We start from the raw sequence: 25,315 nt of genomic DNA, 5'->3' as shown, positions 1-25,315 counted from the left end.
TTCAATGTCTTCACTTACTCGGGGGAAAGCAGTACTGTTTTTTTTAAATCTTTTTCTATCTTACATTTTTCTTTAATATTTGCCGCGAGTTATTTCTATAGGTTGGTCATGTTGATGCAGCAGAAGACTGATATTCTTCTTACATATTCCTTAAATTCCCTTGAGCAATAATCTCCATGAATTTTTCATTTAATTATATACTCAGCAATAGATGTTTATTTTTTTCTTTTAATTTTTATTAATTAAAAAAAATATAAATACACCTAGGTAATGAATCTCATTTTTGCTGAAATGAAAAAAGAATAATAGATAGAAAAAAAAAAATCAAAGCAAGATCATACTCGTTTTCAACAGCTTTGTGTAGAATCACTAAACTTTTTAATGAGCAAACTCAGTTTTACTTTTTATTATTTTATTTTTTTTTATCATAGCACCGTGGTATTAGTAGTATAGTAGTTAAACTATTCTTTTTATTATTTATTTTATTTTTTTCATTGGAATAAAAGAGCAGGTTCCAATTTCTTTTTACTAGAGCTCAAATAATAATGTAAAATAAAACGTAATAGCTTGTACATGACTGAATTTTCGTAGAAACTGTAAAAGGAAGATTCTACTTTGATAATTCATAGAAAAATGGATAGATTATTTTTTATTTCTATATATAAATTGAAACCAAAAAAAAGGATATTAACACTTTTATTCGGCAATGAACACCTTTGAACTGTCCGCGAAAGATATATCATTATTTTTTCTTTTTTTTTTGACAGAAATCGCAAGTATGCTTGGTAGAATACAAATTAACATGTCACTTTATTTTCTGAAAAAGTGAAACGTGCGTTAACACTGTTGTTTTAAAAAAAAAAAATTATATCCCGTACTAAACTCTACAAGGTTCACGAATATAAATGTAAAAAAAATAGAAAAAAATTCAGTTCAAAGGAAAGTTGATACTTTTTTTTTTTTCTACTTTTATTTTGTAATTCAATTTGGAGTAATTTAATTTAAAATATTTTGTTGATAATGAAATTTATTCAGAGTTGAACTATGAATAATCTACGTGGGTTATATTGAAAATTAATCAAAATTAGTATTGATCAAGTAGAATATATTTACAAAATTTAATATGACTTAAGTGCAGAAAATATATTAACAGTGAATTTTTATTAGATTTGATGACTCATCAAATGATGTCAATTCCTTTCTATTCCATAGCTCCGTTATTTTGTCTTAAGTTTATTTTTAAGTATTCACGTTTCATGATGGTTTTACTTTGATCAAGAAAATATTAATATTAAACTTAAATATTCATCTAAGAAAAATTAAAAAAAAATATTAATAAATGAGATGGTAATTGGAGCGCGAGGATCATCTCTTAAGCACATTAAAAAAAAAAACATGAAAAAAATTATACAAGATAGAAAAAAAAATTCAATAATTAACAGACTCATTTTTCATTAGCTTGATTTATCGATTTTATGATTAAAAATAATAAAAAAAATATACACATGAGCAAATTTTTACGCCACATATATATTAATATTATTATTACGGTAATTAAAATGAAAATCAATATAAATTAAATATAATAACAAGTAAATTAAAATTAAAATTCATAAAAAATCATATTAAAAATAATAAAAACAAATTTTTTTGTTTACAGATAATTGTTATTTTTTTTTTTTTTTTTTGTTAATTAACGGTATGTGAATATATTGCTACAATAATTTTGATAAATTAAACGATATTCAATTAGTTATTAAAATTAAAATGATATAAAAACATAAATGATTAAAATTAAATAATAAACAATTGCAGTTATAAAATATTAATAATAATTATAATGATAACGAATGAAAAAAGAAAATAAATTTGTGATTATTTAGTTGATATTTAAATGAATATTATCGTTGGTTTTTCATTTTTAATTCTTTTTCTTTTTTTACTCTTTTTCCATTATTTAATTATACAATGATTGAAGTGTTTAAAGTATTTTAATGTCTTTTATGAATATGCAATGCATGTTAAAATGATGGATACTTAATAACTACGTCATTTCATATTTTTTTTTTTATTTTTTTGAATTTTTCTTCATCTCGCTCCATTTTACTTTGGTTTTAAATTATTAAGGACTAGTCTGATGAGCTTCACTCTGTCTCCATGCACACATAAAACTTTTAAAGCTTAACATTGGATTTGTTTTTTTTTTTTTTTATTTATTTATATCTTTTTTCTATTTACTAATTAATAAATTTACTACTTTATACACGCGTAGGCAAAATTTTACATCCAATGAAACATTAAAAAATGTCAAATTACATATCATGTCTTTAATTTTTTTTGTTTTAAATATTCCTTAATATAAAAAGGCAGGATTAAATTGGCAGTTGTTTAAAAAAATTATAAATTAACTATGTTTTTTTTTAAGCCTGATTTAAATTAAATATTTATCAAAATTGGGCAATTGTTTTTCAGTTCATTGATGCTTTGATAATTATTATATAAATAAAAAAAAAGAAATAAAAAAATCATTTGGCTGATAATAAATTATTTGAGATTGTCTAGTGATACAGAGATGACAGGCGAAGCACACAGATTTTTGTTTGTTTTTTTTGTTTTCATATACCATTTAGAATCGAAAATGGAATTTAGAAGTAGAATGTAAAAATACTATATATATTTACAATAATTATAGTATATATTTTTATAAATATACCGATGAATGTATGGGTCAAATGGATGAGGATAAAAATTAATTTTAAATTATTACAAATACATCGGTACAATCAAAAGAGCTTTATCAACGTGTTGTACTAAAAAACAATGATAATTATTTGCTCTCGATGATTTATCTTTGTACACACTTAACACTTAAAGATGAGTTTTTTATCATATGATTTTTTTTTTTTTTTAAATTATTATTTTATCTCTCGCAACTTTGTTTTTATAACAATATGATAATAATAATTATTATTATTATCATTAAAATTTTTAATAATGTTATTTATCAAAGAAAAAAAAAAAAAAAAATACAATTATTATTTGTTGTTTGTTGGCACATAAATGGAAGCAGCATACACCATTTGCAATTAAATATTGTGTCAAAAAAAAATAACAAATCAATTAAAAAATACAAATGAATTTTATTCATTTGATTTTTAAATAATAATAATCTATTTGTGCCAGTGTTTTTTTCTTTTTTTTTTTTTTTCTTAAATCAATTACATTAACGAACCAGTTTACGTACATTTATTTGAGCAACAGACTGCAATCCATTGAAAGAAATTTTTTTTAAATATACAATTCAATCGAAAGACCAAGAGTTAATCACGTTTTTTTTTTTTTTAATTGAAATTTTTCTTTTCTTTGTCTTGTGGGTGCAATTATAGTTATAATTTACAAAAAAATTATTATTTATTTTTCAGTATTGTGATACCACCACCATCAGTGAGTATTTAATTAATAAAAAATAATAATTTTTTTAAAGTCATCATACCGGACACATTCAAATTTAAATTTACAAAATCATAATTATTTTTCATTCTTTGTAGTATTGATATTATAATTCGTTATTATTATTATTTCATTTTTTTTTTTTCATTTTTACTTCAAATTTTTCATATCTATCTAAATTTGTTTATTTTTTTCTCTCTCTTTTTTTTTTTTTTTTGTTTTTTATATACAATATTTACAATGATTTAATGATTAGTTTTATTAATTTTTATTTTATCGTCCATTGTGTATGTTTGTGTATGTGTACTTATTAAATATACTTCATTCATTTTTTTAAATTTTTTATCGCATTTATTCATCATACCTTAATGATTGTATAATTAGGATTGACTATGCCTTAGAATAATCAACGAAATTTATGAAATACTATTTAAATGATTTCATTTATTATTTAAATATATTTTTTTTTTAATTTTTGTTATTATTTTTATGTAAAATATGAAATATCGTGCCAAGATGGTATGTCCATCTCCAAGGTACCATTTTTAATTTTTTTAAAATTTTATTTTTGGACGAAATATCTGTCCGTCTTAACATGTCTAGCACTTTGATGAGCAAATACTTTGGAGATAACATATTCTATCAATTTTTAAAAATTCTCCAATAATTTTTTAAATAATTTTATACCCATTCTTTTTCACATTAATATTAATTATAATAGATGTTTTTAAATTGTGTTTTTTTTTTTTTTTTTGTTTTTTATTATTTTTTCAATTACAAATATAAAACATGTATATGTAAATAGAACTCTTAATTATGCGTGAACATGTTCTCTAATTGAGCATACGTGAAATTTTTTTAATATTTTTTTTTTAATATATATATATATGTATTTAATTTTTTTATATATTTTCTTTTCGTATTATTCGGTTTAATGTTTTTTTTTTTTTTAAATAAATCATCAGTCTCAGCCGAACAGTGCGGCATTCACACATACACACAACAGTATTTTAACAGTACACGTTTCAATAAGCCTGTGTAGAATTCTACAATTAACAAATAATTGTAATAATCAAATAACAATTGGCATATGCTAGGTAAATTTTTTTTTCTTTCATTCAATTTTTATTATTCTTTCTTTTCTCTTCTTTTTATATTTTTTTTTTTATAAATTTCTACCACTTTTATTTTTTTTTCTTTTACTTCATTAAAATTTTCCATCGATACCTTTGAGAATGAAAACACACATTGGTTGTAACGACGAGTTTTTACAGCTGTTACGAGCCACTCTGTTTGAATGGCTTTGCTTTTTTTTTTTTTTCTTTCGATTTTTATATATATTCTTATACCTCGTTCAACACTAAGTACTTTTTCTACTTTCAAGAATGGTTCTTTTTTTTTTTTTTTTTATTCAATTTATTAATGATTCTTTTTGGCTTCTTTTTTTTTTCAATCACATTAAAGATTTTGTGTGTTTTCAATGCTCAAAAGTTTCTTAGAAATTTTACATCCACCGATAATTTAATTATGTTTTTTTAAATTTCATTAGATCCTATATATTTGCTATTAATTTTTAAAAAATATAGGACTTTTAAGAATGTAATTTTATTAGAAATTGACAAAAAAAAAATGAAAGAAAAAATGAATTTAAAATTAATTTAGACTTTCGAAAAAATTATTTTAATATTCAAATATTTTACCACAAGAATTAGTCATTGTTTATATATATTTAAATTTTTTTTTTATCTGTAATTTACTATAATAATGCGCTTATCAGAGTGAAACCCTCATATGATCCGTTGCAATAACATATTTTCTTTTAAACTTTTTTTACACACTTGAGACATAAAAAAAAGACATACTGAAAAAAATGTCATAATAATTATTTACAATAACTAAAGCTCAATTAAAAAATAAAATAATTAAAAAACACTTAAATCACGTATCAACATTCTGTCTATTACTCAAGACTGATCGTAAATTTCCATAAAAGGACAGTATAAAATTAAAATTATTACGTGTAAAAAGAAAAAACAAAATTTAAATTAAAACAAATTAAAATTTAAACTTATAAATTAATGTCTTTTATGATTATCATTAAATTCAAAGATAATATCACCAATCTTGACAATTAAATTTAACTTGATTATGTTATCAAAATAAGTCCTTTCGTTGAAAAATTACGAGAATCAGTTGCTCGTATAATGGGGTTTATTTCCATCTACACACACAGCTCATTAATATTTTTTACCAACTTGCTTATTGACTTCATTACTAGGCAGCAATAAAAAAAAAACAAATAAAAACAGTCAATAAAAAGAAAAGATTGTAAACATATATATACTTTTTTTTAAAGTTTAGTTATTTGAAATTTCATTAACAATTATAAAATAATTAATTAAATTCTAATAGGAAATTAATTCATTACATTATATTTACACTAATATCTCGAATGATATTTTAAATGTCTCATCTTTTTTTTTTTTCTTATATCATTCAACCATTGTCAGAAAGACTCCACTGCCATTTTATATATTACACGTATATATTTTTTTCTCAATTAAATTAAGAATAAATAGTTTTTTTTTTATGTTAAAAATAAAAAACAACACATTTTAAAGTCTTGTAACATGCTCAGAATGAGTTTTAAGTTGATTTAGTCTCGGTGATGAAGAAGCAACAATAATAGTAGATGGTGAATGATGATGATGATGGTGATGATGATGATGATGCTGTTGTTGTTGTCCGACATGTATCACCGATACATTTGGCATGTCTCAGACAAGATGCCCATCAATATCTGAATAACTTGGTGTTGATGTAAAAGTTGATAATGGATGTCCATGTGAATGTACAGGTATTGGTCCTGTTCTTGCACCAATTTTTGGAGGTGGTGGTACTGAGGGAGGTATTGGTGATTTTGTACCGGCAGTCATAACACTGCAAACATCTGGTGGTGGTACTGGTCTTGGTAATGTTCTATTTCTTGTTAATGTTCCACTATTATGAATTAATTGATTTGTGTGAATACCACTACCAAGTGATGGATAATATATTCCTGGACCTGTATCATTCATAACTGATACAGGACTTGGATTTGCTTCATATCCAGTATAACGGCCACTGTCCATCTCTAAAGTGTAAAAATTTACATTTACTTCGCTCGGTGGTGCTGGACTTGGATTTCCAATGTAACTCGATTTCGATACTGTAAAATTATCATCAATCAAACATTAAATTAAAAAAAATTGAGCTTAAAAAATAATGAATAATAAATTATAAATTGGAAATAAAAAAATTATAATATTATTCATTGTTTGTATGATGATGAATGAGTGTTAATAAAATAATCATAATTTAAATACAATTTGAACATTATAATATATAAATAATGAATAATTGATGAACATGTAATAATGATATATGCAATAACAATGATAATAATTAATAATTATAACTCATGCAATGAACAAAAACCTCGCAAGTGTATAATGGTATTTTGCGTGCCTCGTCTTCGCAAATTTTCATGGGTGATAAAATTCAACAAGCCGATCAAATTCACTCATGCGTGAAATGAAGTGATATCACGTTATATAGATAAATTTATTTTGTTGTTAGTCTGTCTGTTTGTTTTATTATTTGAGCTTGTAATTGAACATTGAATTAATGAAAATAAGAATAATCAAAAGGGTAAGATGACAAAGAAGGCCAGACTGTGATTTATAAAAATGATTGAAATTATCTACGTGATAGAACAATAATCATGCACGAAAATTTCGTGTTAACATATAATATGTTTTAAATATTTTTTTTTCAACAAGTCTGGCCAATGAAAAACTTTATTTTTTATTATTTTTTTTTGATAATATTAACAGCGATAAACTTGAGAGGTTTTTGCACCTATGCTGAGTCTCAGAAGTTGTTGTTTGTTGTTGTTATTGGTGACCCACCCGAGAGTGTTCCACCGGCTGTTGTACGTTGTGGAGGTGAATCCAATGGCATTACACTTGGTAAGTGATTACCACGTCTTCCAAGAGTACCTTGATGATGAACCTGCATCTCAAGACCACTTTTACCAAAATCTTGTATACTTTGATCAATTAAATATGTACTTGCTGCCGTTTTCCTCCCTTCATCCTAATGAATAACACAATAATTACTAATTAGTTACCTACCTATTCACTTGAATAAATTTATACCTAAATTAGCTGACTAATTTTCATCAAGTAATTACGATTAAAATTATTATCTACCATGTATTCATTAATATATAGTTTCAAACTCATGCATATCACTCTCCCCCATATATATTATAATAATTAATAAACAAATAATAATTCTCTTAAAATAAATAATACTTGAACCTAGTGAAAAAAAATTTAAAAAAAAAATCATCATTATCTAGTTTGAGTTGCTAAAAATTTTGTAACCATGACTGGAGGGTAGTTATTTGATTAGATAAATAAAAATGAAAAATAAAGAATTGTTAGAATTGATTAAAAGAAAATTAAAATGAAAAAAAAAAAAAAAGTGTTAACAGAACTCAAACCTACCCTCCGTAATTACTTGTTACTAAGAACATACTGACTGATCGCACTGACCACGTAATCATTTGCGTCGAAATTAACATCACTCTTCTCGTCTGAAACTGAACTCAATTCACCAGTCATCGTGTCCCCATTTACTGTTGATGGTGCATACATATCAGCTGTTTGTGACTTGTTGATGCCTATATCAAATTTAAAAAAATAAAATAATTACTATCTATCAACTTTAGACATTAAAAGAAATTTTTAAATAAATCAATAAATTTTTTGTTAAATAAAAAACTATTTAGACAAATAGTTTAGATAGAAATCCCTTCTTTTTTTAAATCACTTTCAAAGGGAAAAATTAATTTTTAAACTTACGATCCTTATTTTTCTTTCGTACAATGTACCATAACATGATGAATAAATTAATAATAAAAAAGATGATTGACGTTGCTGCGATAGTATAGACATAATTCATTGAATAATCATTTTTTTCCAAAAGTACTTCGTGTTGACTTGAACCATTATTGGGCCCTTTTATTATTGTCGTTGTTGATGATGATGGTGGTTCATGTTGTTGATGAGGATCGATTTAAGAAAAAAAAAAAAAAAAGAAAAACATACATAAAAATTAATAATAATTACCAGAACGATGAGACTTCTTTTTCGACTTTAATGTAGTGTATAGAATGGGCGTAGCAATGAGTAGACAAGCACAGGCAGAAACAGCGATGATTATGACGATGCTGTACGAAGAGTTAATCTCACTGGCGGTCAACTCAGTTGGTGGCGCCTCGCCTGTAACCCAAGCCAATAAACCCCCATCACCCTGATAGTGTTATTCATGCATTTTACCTGACTGTTAGTTTATATACATTTTTTTTTATATAATTAATTTAATTTTTTATTTTTTTTACTCAATTTAATTTCTATTGATCTATACAATTTTACTTCAATATTAATATTTCATTTTTATTCTACAATTTTATTCAAATTATTAATTAATTACTTATTAAGCTTTAGATAATAAAGCCAATATTTTACAAATAAACTTTATCAATAAATTTAATTTATTCATTTAACTAAATATTAGCCAAATTAATATTTCATATACAAATTATAAAACCACCTGTTTTCAACTTTCTAATCATGCCTTTCTTTTTTTTTTTTCAAATTTATTAACAGGCAATTTGCTAAACTACTCAAAAGTACTCATGCAACTTTTTTTTTTACTTTTTTTTTTCTACTTTTTAACTACTGTATCTAAAATGGTTTTTTTTTTTCTTTTTTTTTATACAATGTAAAGCAAATGATTGAAGGCATGGATATGAAGAAAAATGTACATATAAACATAAAAAAAAGTAGTTAATTACAATTAATAATAATGAATGAAAATACTCACGTAGTGTTTGTACTTTGAGGGTATCTGGTCTATAACGACTTTCTCCCTTATAATTTTTAGCCATTATACTAAAAACATAATACGTGCCAAGATTAAGACCAGTTATTGTTGCAGTATAATCATTTGGTGGTATGTCAAGATAATAATAATTATCTAAATCATCAAGTGCTTGACGCCAACGTATGCGATGTGATGTTGGTAAACCACCATCAAAACCTCTTTTCCATATTAATGTAACACTGTCATGTGTTACATTGTAAAATTTAAGATCTGTTGGTTGATCTGGTGGTGATGTTACATCGAGATGTACTGTATCTGATAATTGTCCCATAGTATTTTGTGCGCGACAATAATATTTTCCATAATCACGTTGTGTTACATGATCTATTGTTAATGTTGATAATACCTCAAGCTTTGATAATTCCTGACGTGATATTTCATATTTATTAGATGTTTGATTTGGTAATAAGGTCTTTTCACCATATTGCCATGTAAATTTTGGTAATGGTGAACCACGTGCTTTGCAATAAAGTTTTACACTTGAGCCATCATTTGCTGCTGCTTTTTTAGTTAATTCTGTATTTATCATTTGTGGTTTAACTATATTTTAATTAATAGAAAAAACAATATATTAAATTCTATTACCTGATATTAATTGAATGTATTATTAAATAATATTAATTAACTTACAATTTGTTATGAATAAAATTGGTTTTGATGTTACATTTCCAATTCCATTATTAACATTACATTGATATTCACCAACATCTTCTTCATTTGGATTTTTAATATGAAGATATGATGTTTTATTAGCAAATGTTGTTGAATAACGATTTTTTAATTCAGTATTTGATCCAACTTTATGCCATGTTACATATTCATCACCAATTGGACTACCATCAAGTTCACAAAATAATTTTGCATCATTGTCAGCTGGATAAACAATACCAGATTCAGATGTACGTTTTATTTCAGCAGCATCTATTTAAAACATTATAATTAACATTAATATATATTTTAATTTAATTAAAAATATGTTATTATTATTTAACAAGTGGATTTTATATATTTACATTGTACTGTTAAGTTGAGTTGATAAAATGATGAGCCTTCTTTGTTCGTAGCTTGACAATTATACGTTCCTGCATCATTACGATGTAGTCGAGTGATGTTTAATGTTGAATCATGTGTTCTTACTCTTGAATTGTCTCTACTAACTGGCAAACCATCACGAGACCATACATAATTTATATTCGATGGATTACCCTTTGCTGATACTGATATAACATATGGTTCACCCTCCATTCCAACTAATTCACTTGAATCCACTGATGTGAATACTGGTTTATCTGTTAATATAAAAAATAAAACATTTAATAATTCAAGTTTCAATAAAAGAAAAAAAAAAATACTTACATAAAATATTGAGACTCGTTGCATCATGAGTTGAACGTTGCATTTTTGAATTTCTTGCTTCACAAGTATAAACTTCATCATTCATTTCTTCAGTAAATTGTAGCTGAAGTTCAACAGTTGATACCCAGCCACCATGAAGACCAAGTCTACTTGAATTTTTAGTACCTTCAACAGCAATACCACCTTTCCACCATGACATTTCAGCTGGTGGATTACTACTACTTGATTCACATATTATTTTACCAATTTTACCAGAACGAAATTCTTTTGGTTCACGGCTTATTTTAACTTGTGCTGGTGGAACTGTTAATTTAGAATTATAAAAATTAATTATTATAAGTTAAGTAAATTATTTTTTTAATAAATAAAACTTACAATTAACTCTTAGTACAACTTTTTGACTCAATGGAATACTTGTTGCAGAATTAACACCATCACATCTCATATGTGCACCATTGTCTGATGCATTAACCAATATTTCAAGTTCATTTGAAACAACATGATCTTGAGTTCTGACAATTCCAATTATCTAAATGGATATAAATAAATAAATTATGACGTAAAATGATAAATTGATAATGATAAAAATAAAAAATAAATATTATATATATAAATAAAAAAAAAACTGTTGAAAACTTTCATATGGATAGTGAGTAAATTGGAGTGAGTATGATTGAGAGAGTCTCGACTTACCTCTTTATCATTTTTATACCAGGTCACGTTGGCAAGAGGATTACCAGCAGTTGCTGTACAAAGTAACTTGAGTACTGTGCCCGCATCAATGTGTGTATTTTCCTCATAGCCCGTAATGGCTAGACTCGCCGGGGGATCTTGAACCAATATTCATTATTCTCCATTCAAACGAAACAAAAATAAGGAAAAAAAAAAACACAAATTACATTGAACGATGAATAGACGATAGTCAGAGATAATTAAAAAAAATTGTTTTATTTTTTTTTTTTCATTTTTTTTTTCTCAAAATCATTATTTCTTGATAATAAAAATTAATGAGCTTTTTTTTTGCCATTAGTAATTGAGAATCTTAGATGAAAAAAAAAAAAGCATTATTATAAAATATTGATATTATAAGATGTCTTGTTATTTTTAAATTTTCCTACTGTAGTTTTAATTTGAAAAAAAAAATAAAACGACAAGTATAATATTGAAAAGATTTCATTATAATAATGTGAATTTTTTCAATTATCGAATACTTAAAGGTCTTTTATCGTTCAATATAAAATTAAATAAATAATAACTTACATATAACATCAATGGTATGTGTTTTCATAGTATATTCAGCAAGTTTAGCATTTTTAGCTTGACAAATAACAACAACATTACGTGCATCACGATTTATACTGAATGTTATATTTGACGTTGTTATTGAGCCACCCTGAGGAGCTAAATAAGTTCTTGAATTGCTATTATTAAATTCAATACCACCAACAATCCATTTAATATCTGATGCTGGATTTGAATTATCAGTTGTACATGTTACAGTTACTTTTTCTTCAGCTTTAGCTTCAAATGGACCAACAATTGATACAGTTTCTGGACGGACTATTGTTGTTGTTGTTGTATAAAATCATAATAATTATTTATTAGTAAAAAAAACACTTAATATATATAAAATATTATTATAGAAAATTGATATACTAAGTATACAAATAAAAGACAATAGTAAACTTACACAATACTGATAAGTCAACATGAACTTTCATTGGTGTCACACTCATGATATTTGATACTTCACATTTATATCTTGCTTTATCATCTTCTGATTGTGCGATAAATGATAATACATTTTCAGATAGACTATTTGATGTACGATAAATATTACTTTTCACCTCATCATTTCTAAACCAAACAACTTGAGCTGGTGGATTACCACCTCGTGATTTACAAACTAGATCAACTTTTTGACCTCTTCTTATTTCTTCACCTTCTGTATAACCTTCAATGTATGGTGCACCAGGTGGGTCTTAAATATTATACAAAAATTAATAAATAATTAGTTATTAACTTTTATAAGAATTATTAATTATTATATTCATTTATTTACTTACAAAATACTGAAAGTTTTACAGTTGCTCTCATTGGTTGATCAATTGGTATTGCTGGATGTCTTGCTTCACATGCATAATCAGTTCCATCATCATCTACTGTTGGTATTATTGTTATTGAACTTTTAGTATCATATTTTTGTAATTTTCTTCTCAATTCACTTGGATTCGGTGAATTTTTATCTGGAAAATTTCAAATAAAAAAAATTATATAATTATTATGATAAAAGTTTTATCCAGAGATAAAATATATGAAGGTTCAAATAAAAAAAAATAAAATAAATAATGATAAGAAGAAAAAAAAATTAGTTTGATGGAAGTTTTTTAAAAACTTCGTAGAGTTAACAGGAAAATACATCAAATAGAAAAAAAATCGAAGTAAAAAAACTATCGGATAAGATAAAAAAAAAAAAAGAGAGAAAGCTTGAAGCACGATAGAAAATCTTTCATGGTCATGAAATCGAAGGTATAGCTATGGCTTGTTTGTAGAAAGCGATGGAAGGGTATTAAATTCGCGGTTAAATCTCAGCTAAAAGCTCCTCCTGGCTCAGCTTTTATTTTTTTTTATTTTTATTACTTTTTATTTTGATTTTGTTGCTTTTTTTTTTTGACATTAACTTTATTTCTTTCTTCACCTTCTGCGGTCTTTGCCTCAGCAGAAGTCATTTTATTTATTTTCCGGGTGATTTTGATGTTGGGCAACGTCTCCTGTGTACTTTTTAGGGATTTATTACTTCGCGAATACAGCATTGAAAGCAAAAGGAAGACGTTGATTTTTTATTTTATTTCTTTTTTTAACAACTTGGATAACTGCCAAAAGAGCTGTAGGATCAAAAAAGCCTAGGGGGTCAAAAAAAAGATAAGGAAAAAAAATATATTTTCTATTTTGTATCTTTTCTTGTATAAATTTTTTTTGCAATTTTATATTTTATATATATATTTTCTCATTTAAACTTCATTGATATTTTTTGTTTATTCAAGTTTTGAAGCCAAAAATTTCTATGCAAGAAAAGAATGAATTTTGTTTTTTCGATGATGTTTGGATTGTTTGAAAATACGAGCTGATTTAAAATGACTTTCAAAAAAATAAAGTTTCAAAAAATACATCTAAAACTGAGTGTTTCATGTTATCGTTTGCCAACATCGTTCAAGTGTTTTCAAGATTTTTTGGCATCAAAAAAAAAGTTAAATAAAATAAATAAATGAATAGATATGACGAAAAAGAAGAAGTTGAAAACGAATCAACTTAAGAAAATCAATTTTGGTGTTTGATGTTTTCGAAAAATTTATTCACCCTGTTTATTTTGATGATTTTGATTTTTTAAAATGTATATTTATTTTTTAATCAAAGCTGCCTGTATGTGTAGTTGAAAAAAACATGAATATAAATTTTTAAATCCAATACAAAAAAAAGGAAAATCAAAATACAAAGTACATGTATTATAAAATTGGTCGCAAGATATAGAAATTACTCTATAAATTTTTTTTTACTTTTTCTAACTCTTATTTTTTTTTTTTTCCTTGAGTATATACTGAGTAAGTTGTGCTTGTGTTACTTGAAAAAAAATTTCCTTTTACAATTTGCAATTTGATGTGTTAAAAAAAAAACCAAGCACAATCTTTTTTTTTTTTTATTTTTATTATTATTTTATTTGTTTTTTGGTAATGCAATTTTGGTTGACCGGGGTTTTTTTTTTATTTTATCGTGCTTTAAACTTCATCTAACAAAAACTTTTATTTAAAATTTTATTATCTCATTTTCTACAAGGATTTGAATATATATTTATTTATTTTTAAACTTACCGTCGTCAATTGAGACTGGTGTTATAGTCATATCACCTCCTTTTATTTGAAAATTTCCACGATACCACACAATTGTTGCTGCTGGTTTAGCCATACTTATTGTACACTCTAAACTTCTTGATTCACCAACATTTAATTCAATTTTACCCTGATTTGGATGACTACTTATCTCAACTTTTTGTGGTGGTGCTGTAAACAAAAACAAAAAAACAAAATTTAACTTTTCATAAATTTATTGTACACTATATTTAACTCAATTATTGAAAATGCAATTTTAAATTGTAACAGTTTAAAAGTAATTATGAATTTATAGCTTAAACATGGTCTCTATGAATTTTATGTCATTTAGTTAATTTGAATATGTGATAATTATTAATTTGTGTATAATTGATGACTTTCATGACACATTCAATTTCATTTGTAATTTCATTTTTAATGTCGTGTCACGTATTCGATACTTTTTATCATCATAATTGTAATGATTGTCATAAAAAATTTTATTGATATTAAATATATCATAAAATATATGCCACTTGATTTACGTTTGATGATTTCATAAGTAATGAAAATAAAAATAAAAAAAAATCCAAATTCAATTATATACTAATAAATACTAATTTTATTACTATTAAATAATAATTATTATTGAAATATAAAAGAGATTTTTTTTGATTGTGCCATGATGGTTTTTACAATTGGATATGATTAAATTTCGATGGTCTTTATCATTTAATTGGAACTATGTCGAATTGATTTTTCATCAAACTAATAGTATTACGTGAATGTCTAACGATCACAATGCGAGCCATTGAAATATACAATATGTATTTTCCAATTGGATGGACAATATGATATTCATCAAAGTAAACCATTTGTTCTTTGTTGAACATTTCCAAAAATATTAAATAATTCACATGAAAAAGATTGTTGAAATTTTATACCATTCACCTATTTTTTATTTGCATTTAGTAAAATGTAGGCTTTTTTTTTTTATTCCATCATCAAAAGCGATGGTTATTTTATTTTTATTTTTTTTTTCAAATATTATTTTACTAATATTTTTATCAAGAGTTTTTCATACACGTAATTCGAATCTATTTAAATACACATCGTTTTTTATTATTTGTAAAATATAAAAATGTAACCGGAAACGTTTTGTAAACATATTTTAAATTGTATGATATTTGAACGATGAAAAACAAACTTTGTTAGTTTATATAAATATCTGACCATTGATGAAAAAAAATGAAATAAAGTAAACAAACGAAAATTGGGGAATTATAAAAAAAAACAGAAAAATTGCTTGCTATATAAAAATGTTTAAAACTTTGATTTTATTTTAAATATTTTTTTTCTAATTTTTTAATTTTATGATAAGCTTTTTAGTCAAATAAATTTTAGAAATTTCTCAAACGAAATTATTTATCGATAAAATGATAAGCGTTTCCTAGAGATTTTTGAATTATTCTATTTTTTAAATAAAAAAAAAAATATATATTAATTTAATTTTATTATAAATTTTTCCGATTATAAAACTTTGTATAATTATAAAAGTTTTTTCTACAATATTTATCGTTATAATTTTATATAAAAATAAATTGATTAGATTAGAAATAACATATAAAATAAAATTATCGGTAAAGTAATTTGCACAACTTGTTAAAATCAAGAAATACATAATGGTTAGTAAATTTTTATAACGTCATACTTTTAGTCTTAGTATATGTTTATAGATAAATCAAAGATTCATTATATCTTTTCTTCACCGTCTTAATCTTCTTTTATGCCTATTACTATCAGCTGTATGCCAAAACACACATTGTATATTTAACTGATTTTAAAATAAAGAAATAGACTAAGATAAAGTTACAGTTAACAAGTTGCATAAAAGGGGTAGATTTAACTGAAAAGGCTAAAGGTAAGGGAGTTACTTCCGGCATAGCTAGAAGCATGATAATAAATTTAAGTTTCAAGAAGTTGTGGGCTGGAATTTTCTCTACACTTGATAAAATTTATATATACGCATCTTTTAACTGTAAATCAAGCTGGTATACACATTGCCATATTAAAGATTTTCTTAATTATCATTATTTAACAGTCATTAAACGATTATCTTGGAAAATATTTTCCTATATTTACCTGAGGCAATTTATAATGATTATTTGGCTATATGAAAATTTGATTTATCGAGTTGATATTTAATGAACCAACTAATTTCAATTTATAAAATTTATAATTAATAAAAATTAAATTAAAAAAAAAATAACAATAAAGACAACATTGAGAAGTATATTTAAAAAATAATAATAATAAAAAAAATGATGAAGAAAAAGCAGAAAAGAAGGTGATAAATATAATAATAAAAAATTGGGTAAATGACGTCGGCCTGGTGTCTAATTAAGCGAAATAGCAATTACCTCGTCCCGGTGGTTTAGCTCAATTGCGAAAAATTGAGTAGACAATGAATGAAAAAAATAAAATATAAAATTGACATGAAATTCTTTTCTTTAATCTTCTTTTCAATGTGGCCCATCATTTCTAAGAATATTAAATAAACTGGGTGTTATTTTTGTTGTTGTTTTTGACTCAAATATTAATGAGAAAATAGCTTTACTTTAAAACGCCTACAACAATACTTTATTAACAATAATAATTCCTTAAAATTAGTATTATTAAAATATGAAATTAAAAAAAAATTAAAAAAAAATTAGCAATGAAATATAAAAGGTAAATTAATTTTGAATAATTTCGTAATGTAAATTGACTGAGTGGTTTAAAACAAATAGCAAATGTTTTATGATATTATTTATAAAAAAAAAAAAATCAATACTGAAGTAGATGAACATGTATAATCTCTGATGAATTCAATTTTGATTTTGTATAGGTTTTTGAGGATAAAAGTGTCAAGAGTCATTTTGAGTCTGTAGTTAATATAAATGACACTTGTACGGTTGGATCACTGTACCAGCACAACAAACATGGTATGCTTTACAAGTATCGTTGTGTGTTGGTTCATTTTAAAATATATATTTATATAGTTCATAGAGAAAAGCAATTTGCCTTTGATCTATCGACGTAATTTGTTGTGGTTTACACAGGGTATATGGTAGCTGTGTATAGTTTGTGGCCACATCACGATACAACACCTTGGTCACATTGTTTCTTCCAGTCAAGTTGAGCCTCACAATGACCACGACAATTGAAATCATTTAAATTTCTTTCACATGATCATTAATTTATAATTATATATAAATTCAAGTAAATATGATTTTTTTTTTTTATACTTTTTTTTCTATGTATATATAATTAAATGTATATTTATTAAAATAAGGGTTAAAAAAATTGTTGAATTATTAATTTTTTTAAATATATATAAATGTGACTTTTAGAGTAGAGCTGGTTATTTCATTTATTTATTTATTTATTCATTCGTATATTTCAGGGTAGTTATTCACCTTCAGCATGAGTACGTAAATACACATTTATACGTATACATAAATGAGCTTGTACAATGTTAATGCACAACTTGCATTTCTATATACTGTGTGGGCTTTTTGGTTTGCAAAAAAGTTTTTGGACAGGGGGTGAGTTTTGGACAACTCTTCATTTTACTCTTTCTCTCTGCTACTAGTGTTTTTATTTTATGTCTTTTTCTTTGCTACATATATATTGCTACAACTATCTCTTTTACGTCTTTACATGCATTATTCAAGAAACTTAAATTATTTAGCGAGAGACAGAAAGTACGTGAAGGCGATGAGAAAATACACCAACGAAAAAAAGAAAAAAAAAAACTATTTTTTTATACCCATTTACTTTACAATATACATGTATATTATATATATGGCCTTTAAATAACGAAAAGAATCTTTATTTTTTTTTTTTTGCATTTTTTTGCACTATTTACAGCTTATGTCTTTTGCCGCTATTACGTGTACTTGCATAATGTTTAACTCTCGCACTATAGTCCATCTCATTCTCCATTAATTTTCATACATAATCTACCCTATCAACATAAACTCGTTATATATTTATTCATTTATTTTTGTATTTAAAGCTTATTATTTAATTTTATATTTATTACTTTTTTTTTGTTTTAACGTTGAATCTTTTAATGACACTGTATGCTTTATATTTTTACAATTAATTTTTTTATTTATTTAATTAGGAAAAATACAAGTTTAAATGTAAAAAATAATATTAAATAATTTATTTATTTTCTTATTAATATGAAATTAATTTTTTTTGTTAATTGTGATTTGTGTTGAGTAAATTCTATTTGCATCAGTGTCTAATTTGCCGGAGGTTGTGTGCAAACACGATTTTATTTTTTGGAAAATAGTTAAAGCGAAAATACATATGATGATGAAGAGTTAATAAAAAATTAAAAAACCAAAATAATAATAAATATATTTAATAAATAAAAAAAAACAATTAAAATTATATTATATTAATTTTATTTATTTTTAATTTGTATTTATGAAAATTTTATAATTTAAAATATATCAAAGCTTGTTTTATTAATATTAAAATTTTAACAAGTTAAATATATCAATGTGTATAATACGATGGTGAGGGAATTTAATTAACTGAACATAGTAAACTAGTATTTAATAGGGGCTTGTGTTGGTAAACAGGGGTGAAGTATGATAGAATTTTGAACACGTAAAACATTTATGCCATTCAAAATATATAACTATAGATATTTGTTGGACACACAGATAGATGGATATAAATGGGAATAAATAGATATACATAGATAAGGGTCACAGGTGATCTTTCTCACCGATTATAATCAGATGCAAATGTCCACGTGTCACATACACTTGATTTTCATCACTTTCAATTTTCCATATATGCATTTTCAGCAATGTATAATGGTTTATTCTCTCAACTGAGTGTTTCTAAATTATATATAAAGTATAGACTATCCCTCAATCTCATTTTATCTTAATTCTCTTGGGACTATAACAGCCACATTGACGACTGAAAAGGCTACACTATATACACACTTGCACACACAAGTGTTTACTCTTCTATGTTCATTTATTATAGCATCAACTAATAAGTCATTCAAGTTACTTCACAGACTTTCTGTATGCACTAATGTAAACAAATTTGACCCTGTGGTTATTCCCATCAGCATACATTTGAGATAGTAAAAAAATGTCAGTAAATACAAAAAAAAAAGCACGTGCAAAGTACTTTAATGGTCTTTAAAGCTGTTTAAAATTTTTTCTATTATAAAAAAAAAAAAGTTAAATAAAAATTGAGTCTTTAACAATCAGGTCAGTGCTAAAAATAAATTGATAAATAAAATAATAAAATTAAATTTATTTATCTTAATTGAAATATTGATCAATTAATTATATTTTGAATGTACATTTAAAATAGACTGGTTCGATGTTGTGTGGGGAAATTAAATTCTATGAAATCAATCAAACATGATGGAATGATGAGGCAAGAGTGTGTCTGGAGATGAAATGAATAAATAATTGATTGATTGGTGTTTAAATAAATAAAAATAGTTTTAAAAAATATAATATTAAAGTTTAAAAATTGATTTAAATTTATTTATAACATTAAAGATTTATTTATCGAATAATTTTAATTACAAATTGCAAAAAATAAACTCTCCGGCCGGGACTTGAACCCGGGTCTCCCGCGTGACAGGCGGGGATACTGACCCCTATACTACCGAAGAATATACCAACGAAGAACCTTTTACATTATATGAATCGTTAAATTAAGCAATAATTATTTAATCATTAAAATTAGTTTTTTTTTTGAAGATAAAATTACTATTAAAAAAATTCACTGTGTATATTAACGTATAGAAAAATATAATATATTAATTTAAAAAAATATGTAATAAGTATTTATGAATTTTTATTTAAAAAATTTTTTGGGATATTTTTTTTTATTTTATCAACAAAAATATGTGGTATTTTTTCATCTTATAAATTATTTGAATATTTTTTTTCGCCCCTTTTTCTTGAATGTCATATATTTTTTTATAAATTCAATTGAAAGATTTCTCTTTCACTTGTCTTTCCCCCTGTATATATGAATATATACAGCATCGAGAGAGCATCACGTGCCTAATGTGAATTTAGGTCAAAGGCATGTTTCTATTTTAGCTATGGTACTCAAATACTGACAGTGATCAAAGACTTTATTCTCTCAATCGTGTCTATTGATTCAACAACATATATAGTCAATGATGTTCATGTTTATATTATTAATTTACATGAAATTCAATTAACACAAGATGCCAAGTCTTCAAGTATAATTCATATCATTTGTATATCTTTTTCCTATGTATAATAAATTTTATTTCTTTCTAATTAACAACATTCAACTAAGTAAATTCTAATTGTTTTAGTTTTCAATACAGTTCTATATAAATTTCTAATTAATTAATATATTTTATTATAATATTAATTAATATTAATATTTAAATAATAATTTAATTTTAAATATTAATGATATATTTTGAGTTTATAGTCATTTTAATATTAATATAATTAATCTGTGAAGAAAAAATGATTTAAAATTAAAAGATAATGTATGATAATCACCAAGCCCATTTGTTGTTAAGATAAGAAAGTGCTTGACTTAAGCACGATATGTATACCTTTTTCGTAGCTACAAATCAGACACCGTTGAGTATCTCTTGTGTACAACCACACAGTCACCCTAAAAACTTCCCAAACAATCTAGAGTCTAGTATAATAGAGTATACACATGAATTTCTTATACGAGAATAAAATACTACGTCTATGTTTCATGTCTGTGTATTTACTACGAATCTATATGAGTTTAAGATTGCTCTAAATATATATATATATATACATACTCAGTACATTCATGTCTCTGCACAAAGTAAAACATGTACCACGATCAAGTATCAAGCAACTGTGTTACCAGAATCATTGAACATTTTATTCTAAAAAATAAAATGAAAAAAAAAAAAATAATTCATGGTCTATTTTCTTGGTATAAGAGTCGTATCGATTTGTAACAACTTTTTGAAACTCATGTCCCCTCTGAGCTTTCACATTGAAAGACAAATCGTAGCCATTTGCCCAACTTTTTTGATGTTTCTCATTTATAGAAAAATTTTCTTATTCTTTTTAATAAAATTTATTATTTTTTTCTTCAAAAGACAAATCAACCTCCAAATAAAATATTCAAGAAATGTAATTATCCATAGTCACAAAATAATAATATAAAGAATTTATTTTTTTTTTTTTCAAATATAAATTTAATATAAATTCAACAATTTAAAAATAATTAAATTTCAAAAAAAAAAATTGATTAAATTTACTTGTATTCAAATGATTTACTTGGTTTATTTATTTTTTTTTTTTCGTTCTACTTTAGTTGTATTGTAGATAGAATAAAGTAAATTGAATAGAATGAAATACTTTGGTATTTCTTGATCGATTTAAACTTGGTATAACGACGGAAATAACTGACGCGAGTGCTTCCGTGGAATTAGCTGTCGGCTGATTGCACATCGGATGTAATATTTATTACTTGAGCTTTGTGGACAAGAAATCGAAAAAGGAATATATATGTATCTTCGTCTAGGTTTATAGTATATAGAAACCATATACATATATATATTTGCTATGGTAGAAGCGTTGGGTTAACTTTTTCTTCTATCTCTTGTCTTAACTCTCATTTTCTTCCAGCACTTCTCCTATATATTTATTTATTTTTTTTGCTTTAACTCTGAACCTTCCGTTCGTTTGGCTTTTTCTTGCCTTCCGAGAAGACTTGCAAGAATGAGAAAGAGCGAAGCTTTATTTGATTTCCAGCAGCTTGAAAATATCCTCCCGGCCAACTTGGCGACTTTGAGTTGGAACCTCTTATACCATCCTTCACATTATATATATCTTCTATTCCTTATTTCTTCTTTTTTTTATTACAGAATTTTTTAAACATTATGGGAAACGTGATCGGAAGGGATAGCACGGTAGAAAGTCTATCAATTAGATTACTCGTTATTTTTTTATCATCTTCAAAAGCCACCGGCAAATAAATACATAGTTATTTCATTTTACTCTATTTATGTTTTTTTTTTTTTTTTTTGTATATAAAAAATAATAAAGGTAAGAAAAATTTATTTAAAAAAAAAATACATGAAATAAAAATAATAATACTGTAGCCTTATATACAAGCAATCATATTTATTTGAGTTGAGTTTGCAAAATTATTGAACCAAAAATAATATTTTGTGGTTTTGTATATAAAAAATTTAGGTTATATTTTATTTCTAGCCAATATTGGTGCAGTCATTGGATGAAATTTTATATTTTATTTTTAACATAAAAAAAAAAACAAGAAGCGGAAACTGTTGAGAGAATATTGAAATTTTATAATGGAAAACAATGGCCTACTCAAATTCGTAAAATGTACCAATTCGCCTATTATCAAATGTGCATTGTATATATGAAAAAAAAATTATTGGAATCGGAAAAGTAAAAATATAAAAAAAAACAAAAAGATAACAAACAAACTAAAAACAAAAGAAAAAAAAATTGCTTTCAAAAGAAGAGATGTATATATTCATATATGTATTTTTTAGCTTTGGGTTCAGTCTTGCATATTTTTTTTATTGTTTTTATTTTTCCTATATGTATTTTTATTTTTTATTTAATACTTTATTGTAAAGCATGCATGCCTCTAGCTTACTAAATATTGAATGAAAATTTTCTCTTGTAAATGGTTTTGTAAGGTACAAAATCGTGGTTTGTTTTCTCGGTAAAAATAAGTATAAGTGCTATGTGACCACGGGTCAATACAAAAAGCAATTTCAATTGCAACGATGTGTTCAACAACGTTAATAAATTTTACATTGATTTTCAACTGTTCAATAATAAAAATAATTATTACTTTCAACACTTTAGTTGATGAAAATTTTATTTTTATTCTATTTTTAATTCAAATGGAATTAATAAATTTTAAATTATTTTTTTAAATTTAAATATAAAAGTATAATGACAATATAGTTTTAAATAATTTTTTACTAAAATTTTCTAAAAAAAATTTACAAATATAAATTCGTTCAATATGTAAATATGTAAATTTTTTTTTAATCATCCATGATTTATTATTGATGATAAAACGACAAAAGAAATATAAAAAAAAAAAAAAAAAAATACTGTATGCATAATAAAAATTTAAGAGAATCAAAATTTAACACTTTAATGAAAATTTAGTAGATAAAAAAAAAAATAATGCTAACAAAGTTTGTAAAATATATACAATTTTTTTTTTTTTTAACTTTTCTTCATAAGGATATAAAATTTTGAAAATAGAATATTGAGGATGAAAATTTTTGAAATAACATTTGCGTTTGAGGATAAAAGGTGAAAGATAAAGACAGAACTAGTTAGTTGGCTAGTTGCCTAGAAACTTTATACCACACCAAGCATTTGCGAATATATCCTCAGTGGTTTCGTGACTAAACTGAAGAGATGACTGGATAGAGATAGACAAAAAAAATAAATAAAAAAGAAAGCCCAGAGTGTAAGAGAAAAGAGAGCAATCGATGAAGAGATGCGGACCTCGTTCAAATCATCTCCAACAAATTTTATATATATATATCCATATATACATATGTACTATCTTATGTGTATCTAGAATTTTGTCAGTGTTTAAACTATACATGTATAGAAAAGCTAAACTGAAGGTAATAGAGACCAGCAAGGGATTTACGTGGTCAAGTTAACAATGAATTATTGATTTTAAAAACAATTTTAAACTATTGAATAAAGTATATGAGTTAGTGTAATTGTGATGAATTGTTAACTCAACCGTACACTCATGGATTATTGATTATTTAATAAATTAAATAATAGTAAAATAAATAAAAAATAAATCTTCTCTATGCTAATGTAAAAGTAGAAAATAATTTTCGAAAAAACACTAAAGAAATATTGTTTTTTTTTTCAGATAATATTTTTAGATAATATAAATTGGATTTTGTTAATAGGAAAAGCTTGCTTGTATCTTTATGCTGGTAAATACATTTTATATTGTCACGTACACTTTGACAATGTATATCTATTCATAATATTATATTTTTGTGGTTTGAAATAACATTTTTAAGAGGGATGAAAAGCAGTTTTGTGTGTCGTCAACGTAACGGGGGTTGTACTTTGTTATATAAATATAGGTGTGGAATACATATATTGTGGGTTTGACCCATACGCGTTTAGCCTACGTTATATGTCACGTACTAAATACAGAACTTCAAGAGTGTCGACGTAAAATAGCAATGGTAAAAGGCACTCACTGGAAAAAAAGGAAAAGAGGAAAAAAAAAAATAGCCATATTATGAGTTTCTCGGGATTCATATACATATGGAAAATATAAAAAAGAAAAATATGGAAAAATTATATAATGTGTATAATATATACAGTGGCCTTATTTTTTTACTCCTATTATTATTGTTATTATTATTTTTTTTTATCATCATTTTGATTTATAATACTGACGATATTTTATTATGAATAAAATTTGCATATTTATTTGATTTTATTTATGGTTTATTTGAAAATAATAAAGTATATTTTCTTTTGAGAAAAAAAAAAAAAATGATCACTATCACTTTGAAAAAATACTATTATATACTA

The 25,315-nt window shown here is 24.5% G+C and overlaps 1 protein-coding gene and 1 non-coding gene across 6 annotated transcripts in view; both read right to left on the bottom strand.

Annotated features, from left to right (window-relative positions):
- Positions 1-2,106: 2,106 nt before the first annotated feature.
- Positions 2,107-25,315, bottom strand: part of LOC122852947 (nephrin-like) — a 135,148-nt gene continuing 111,939 nt past the window's right edge. For 3 of the 5 annotated variants that reach the window (XM_044153093.1, XM_044153091.1, XM_044153094.1), the window contains exons 4-17: positions 14,667-14,855; positions 12,867-13,046; positions 12,491-12,781; positions 12,061-12,360; positions 11,494-11,630; positions 11,176-11,329; positions 10,801-11,103; positions 10,458-10,733; positions 10,075-10,365; positions 9,385-9,984; positions 8,361-8,516; positions 8,052-8,179; positions 7,401-7,587; positions 2,107-6,658 (exon numbers count right to left, since the gene is read on the bottom strand). In XM_044153093.1, coding sequence (XP_044009028.1) covers positions 6,228-6,658; positions 7,401-7,587; positions 8,052-8,179; positions 8,361-8,516; positions 9,385-9,984; positions 10,075-10,365; positions 10,458-10,733; positions 10,801-11,103; positions 11,176-11,329; positions 11,494-11,630; positions 12,061-12,360; positions 12,491-12,781; positions 12,867-13,046; positions 14,667-14,855 — 3,623 coding nt within the window. In that variant the 3' untranslated portion in view covers positions 2,107-6,227. Of the gene's footprint in view, positions 6,659-7,400; positions 7,588-8,003; positions 8,180-8,360; positions 8,517-8,627; positions 8,781-9,384; positions 9,985-10,074; positions 10,366-10,457; positions 10,734-10,800; positions 11,104-11,175; positions 11,330-11,493; positions 11,631-12,060; positions 12,361-12,490; positions 12,782-12,866; positions 13,047-14,666; positions 14,856-25,315 lie in introns of those variants that run through there. The other 2 variants (XM_044153092.1, XM_044153095.1) reach the window with 2 other exon arrangements.
- Positions 20,299-20,370, bottom strand: Trnad-guc. Its single transcript has one exon. It is a non-coding gene; the product is annotated as a tRNA-Asp (tRNA).

The sequence above is a fragment of the Aphidius gifuensis genome, linkage group LG3 (assembly GCF_014905175.1).
Source record: "Aphidius gifuensis isolate YNYX2018 linkage group LG3, ASM1490517v1, whole genome shotgun sequence".
NCBI classification, from domain to species: Eukaryota; Metazoa; Arthropoda; class Insecta; order Hymenoptera; family Braconidae; genus Aphidius; species Aphidius gifuensis.
Note: the sequence above shows the minus strand (reverse complement) of the source record. Positions and strands in the feature narration are given on the sequence as shown.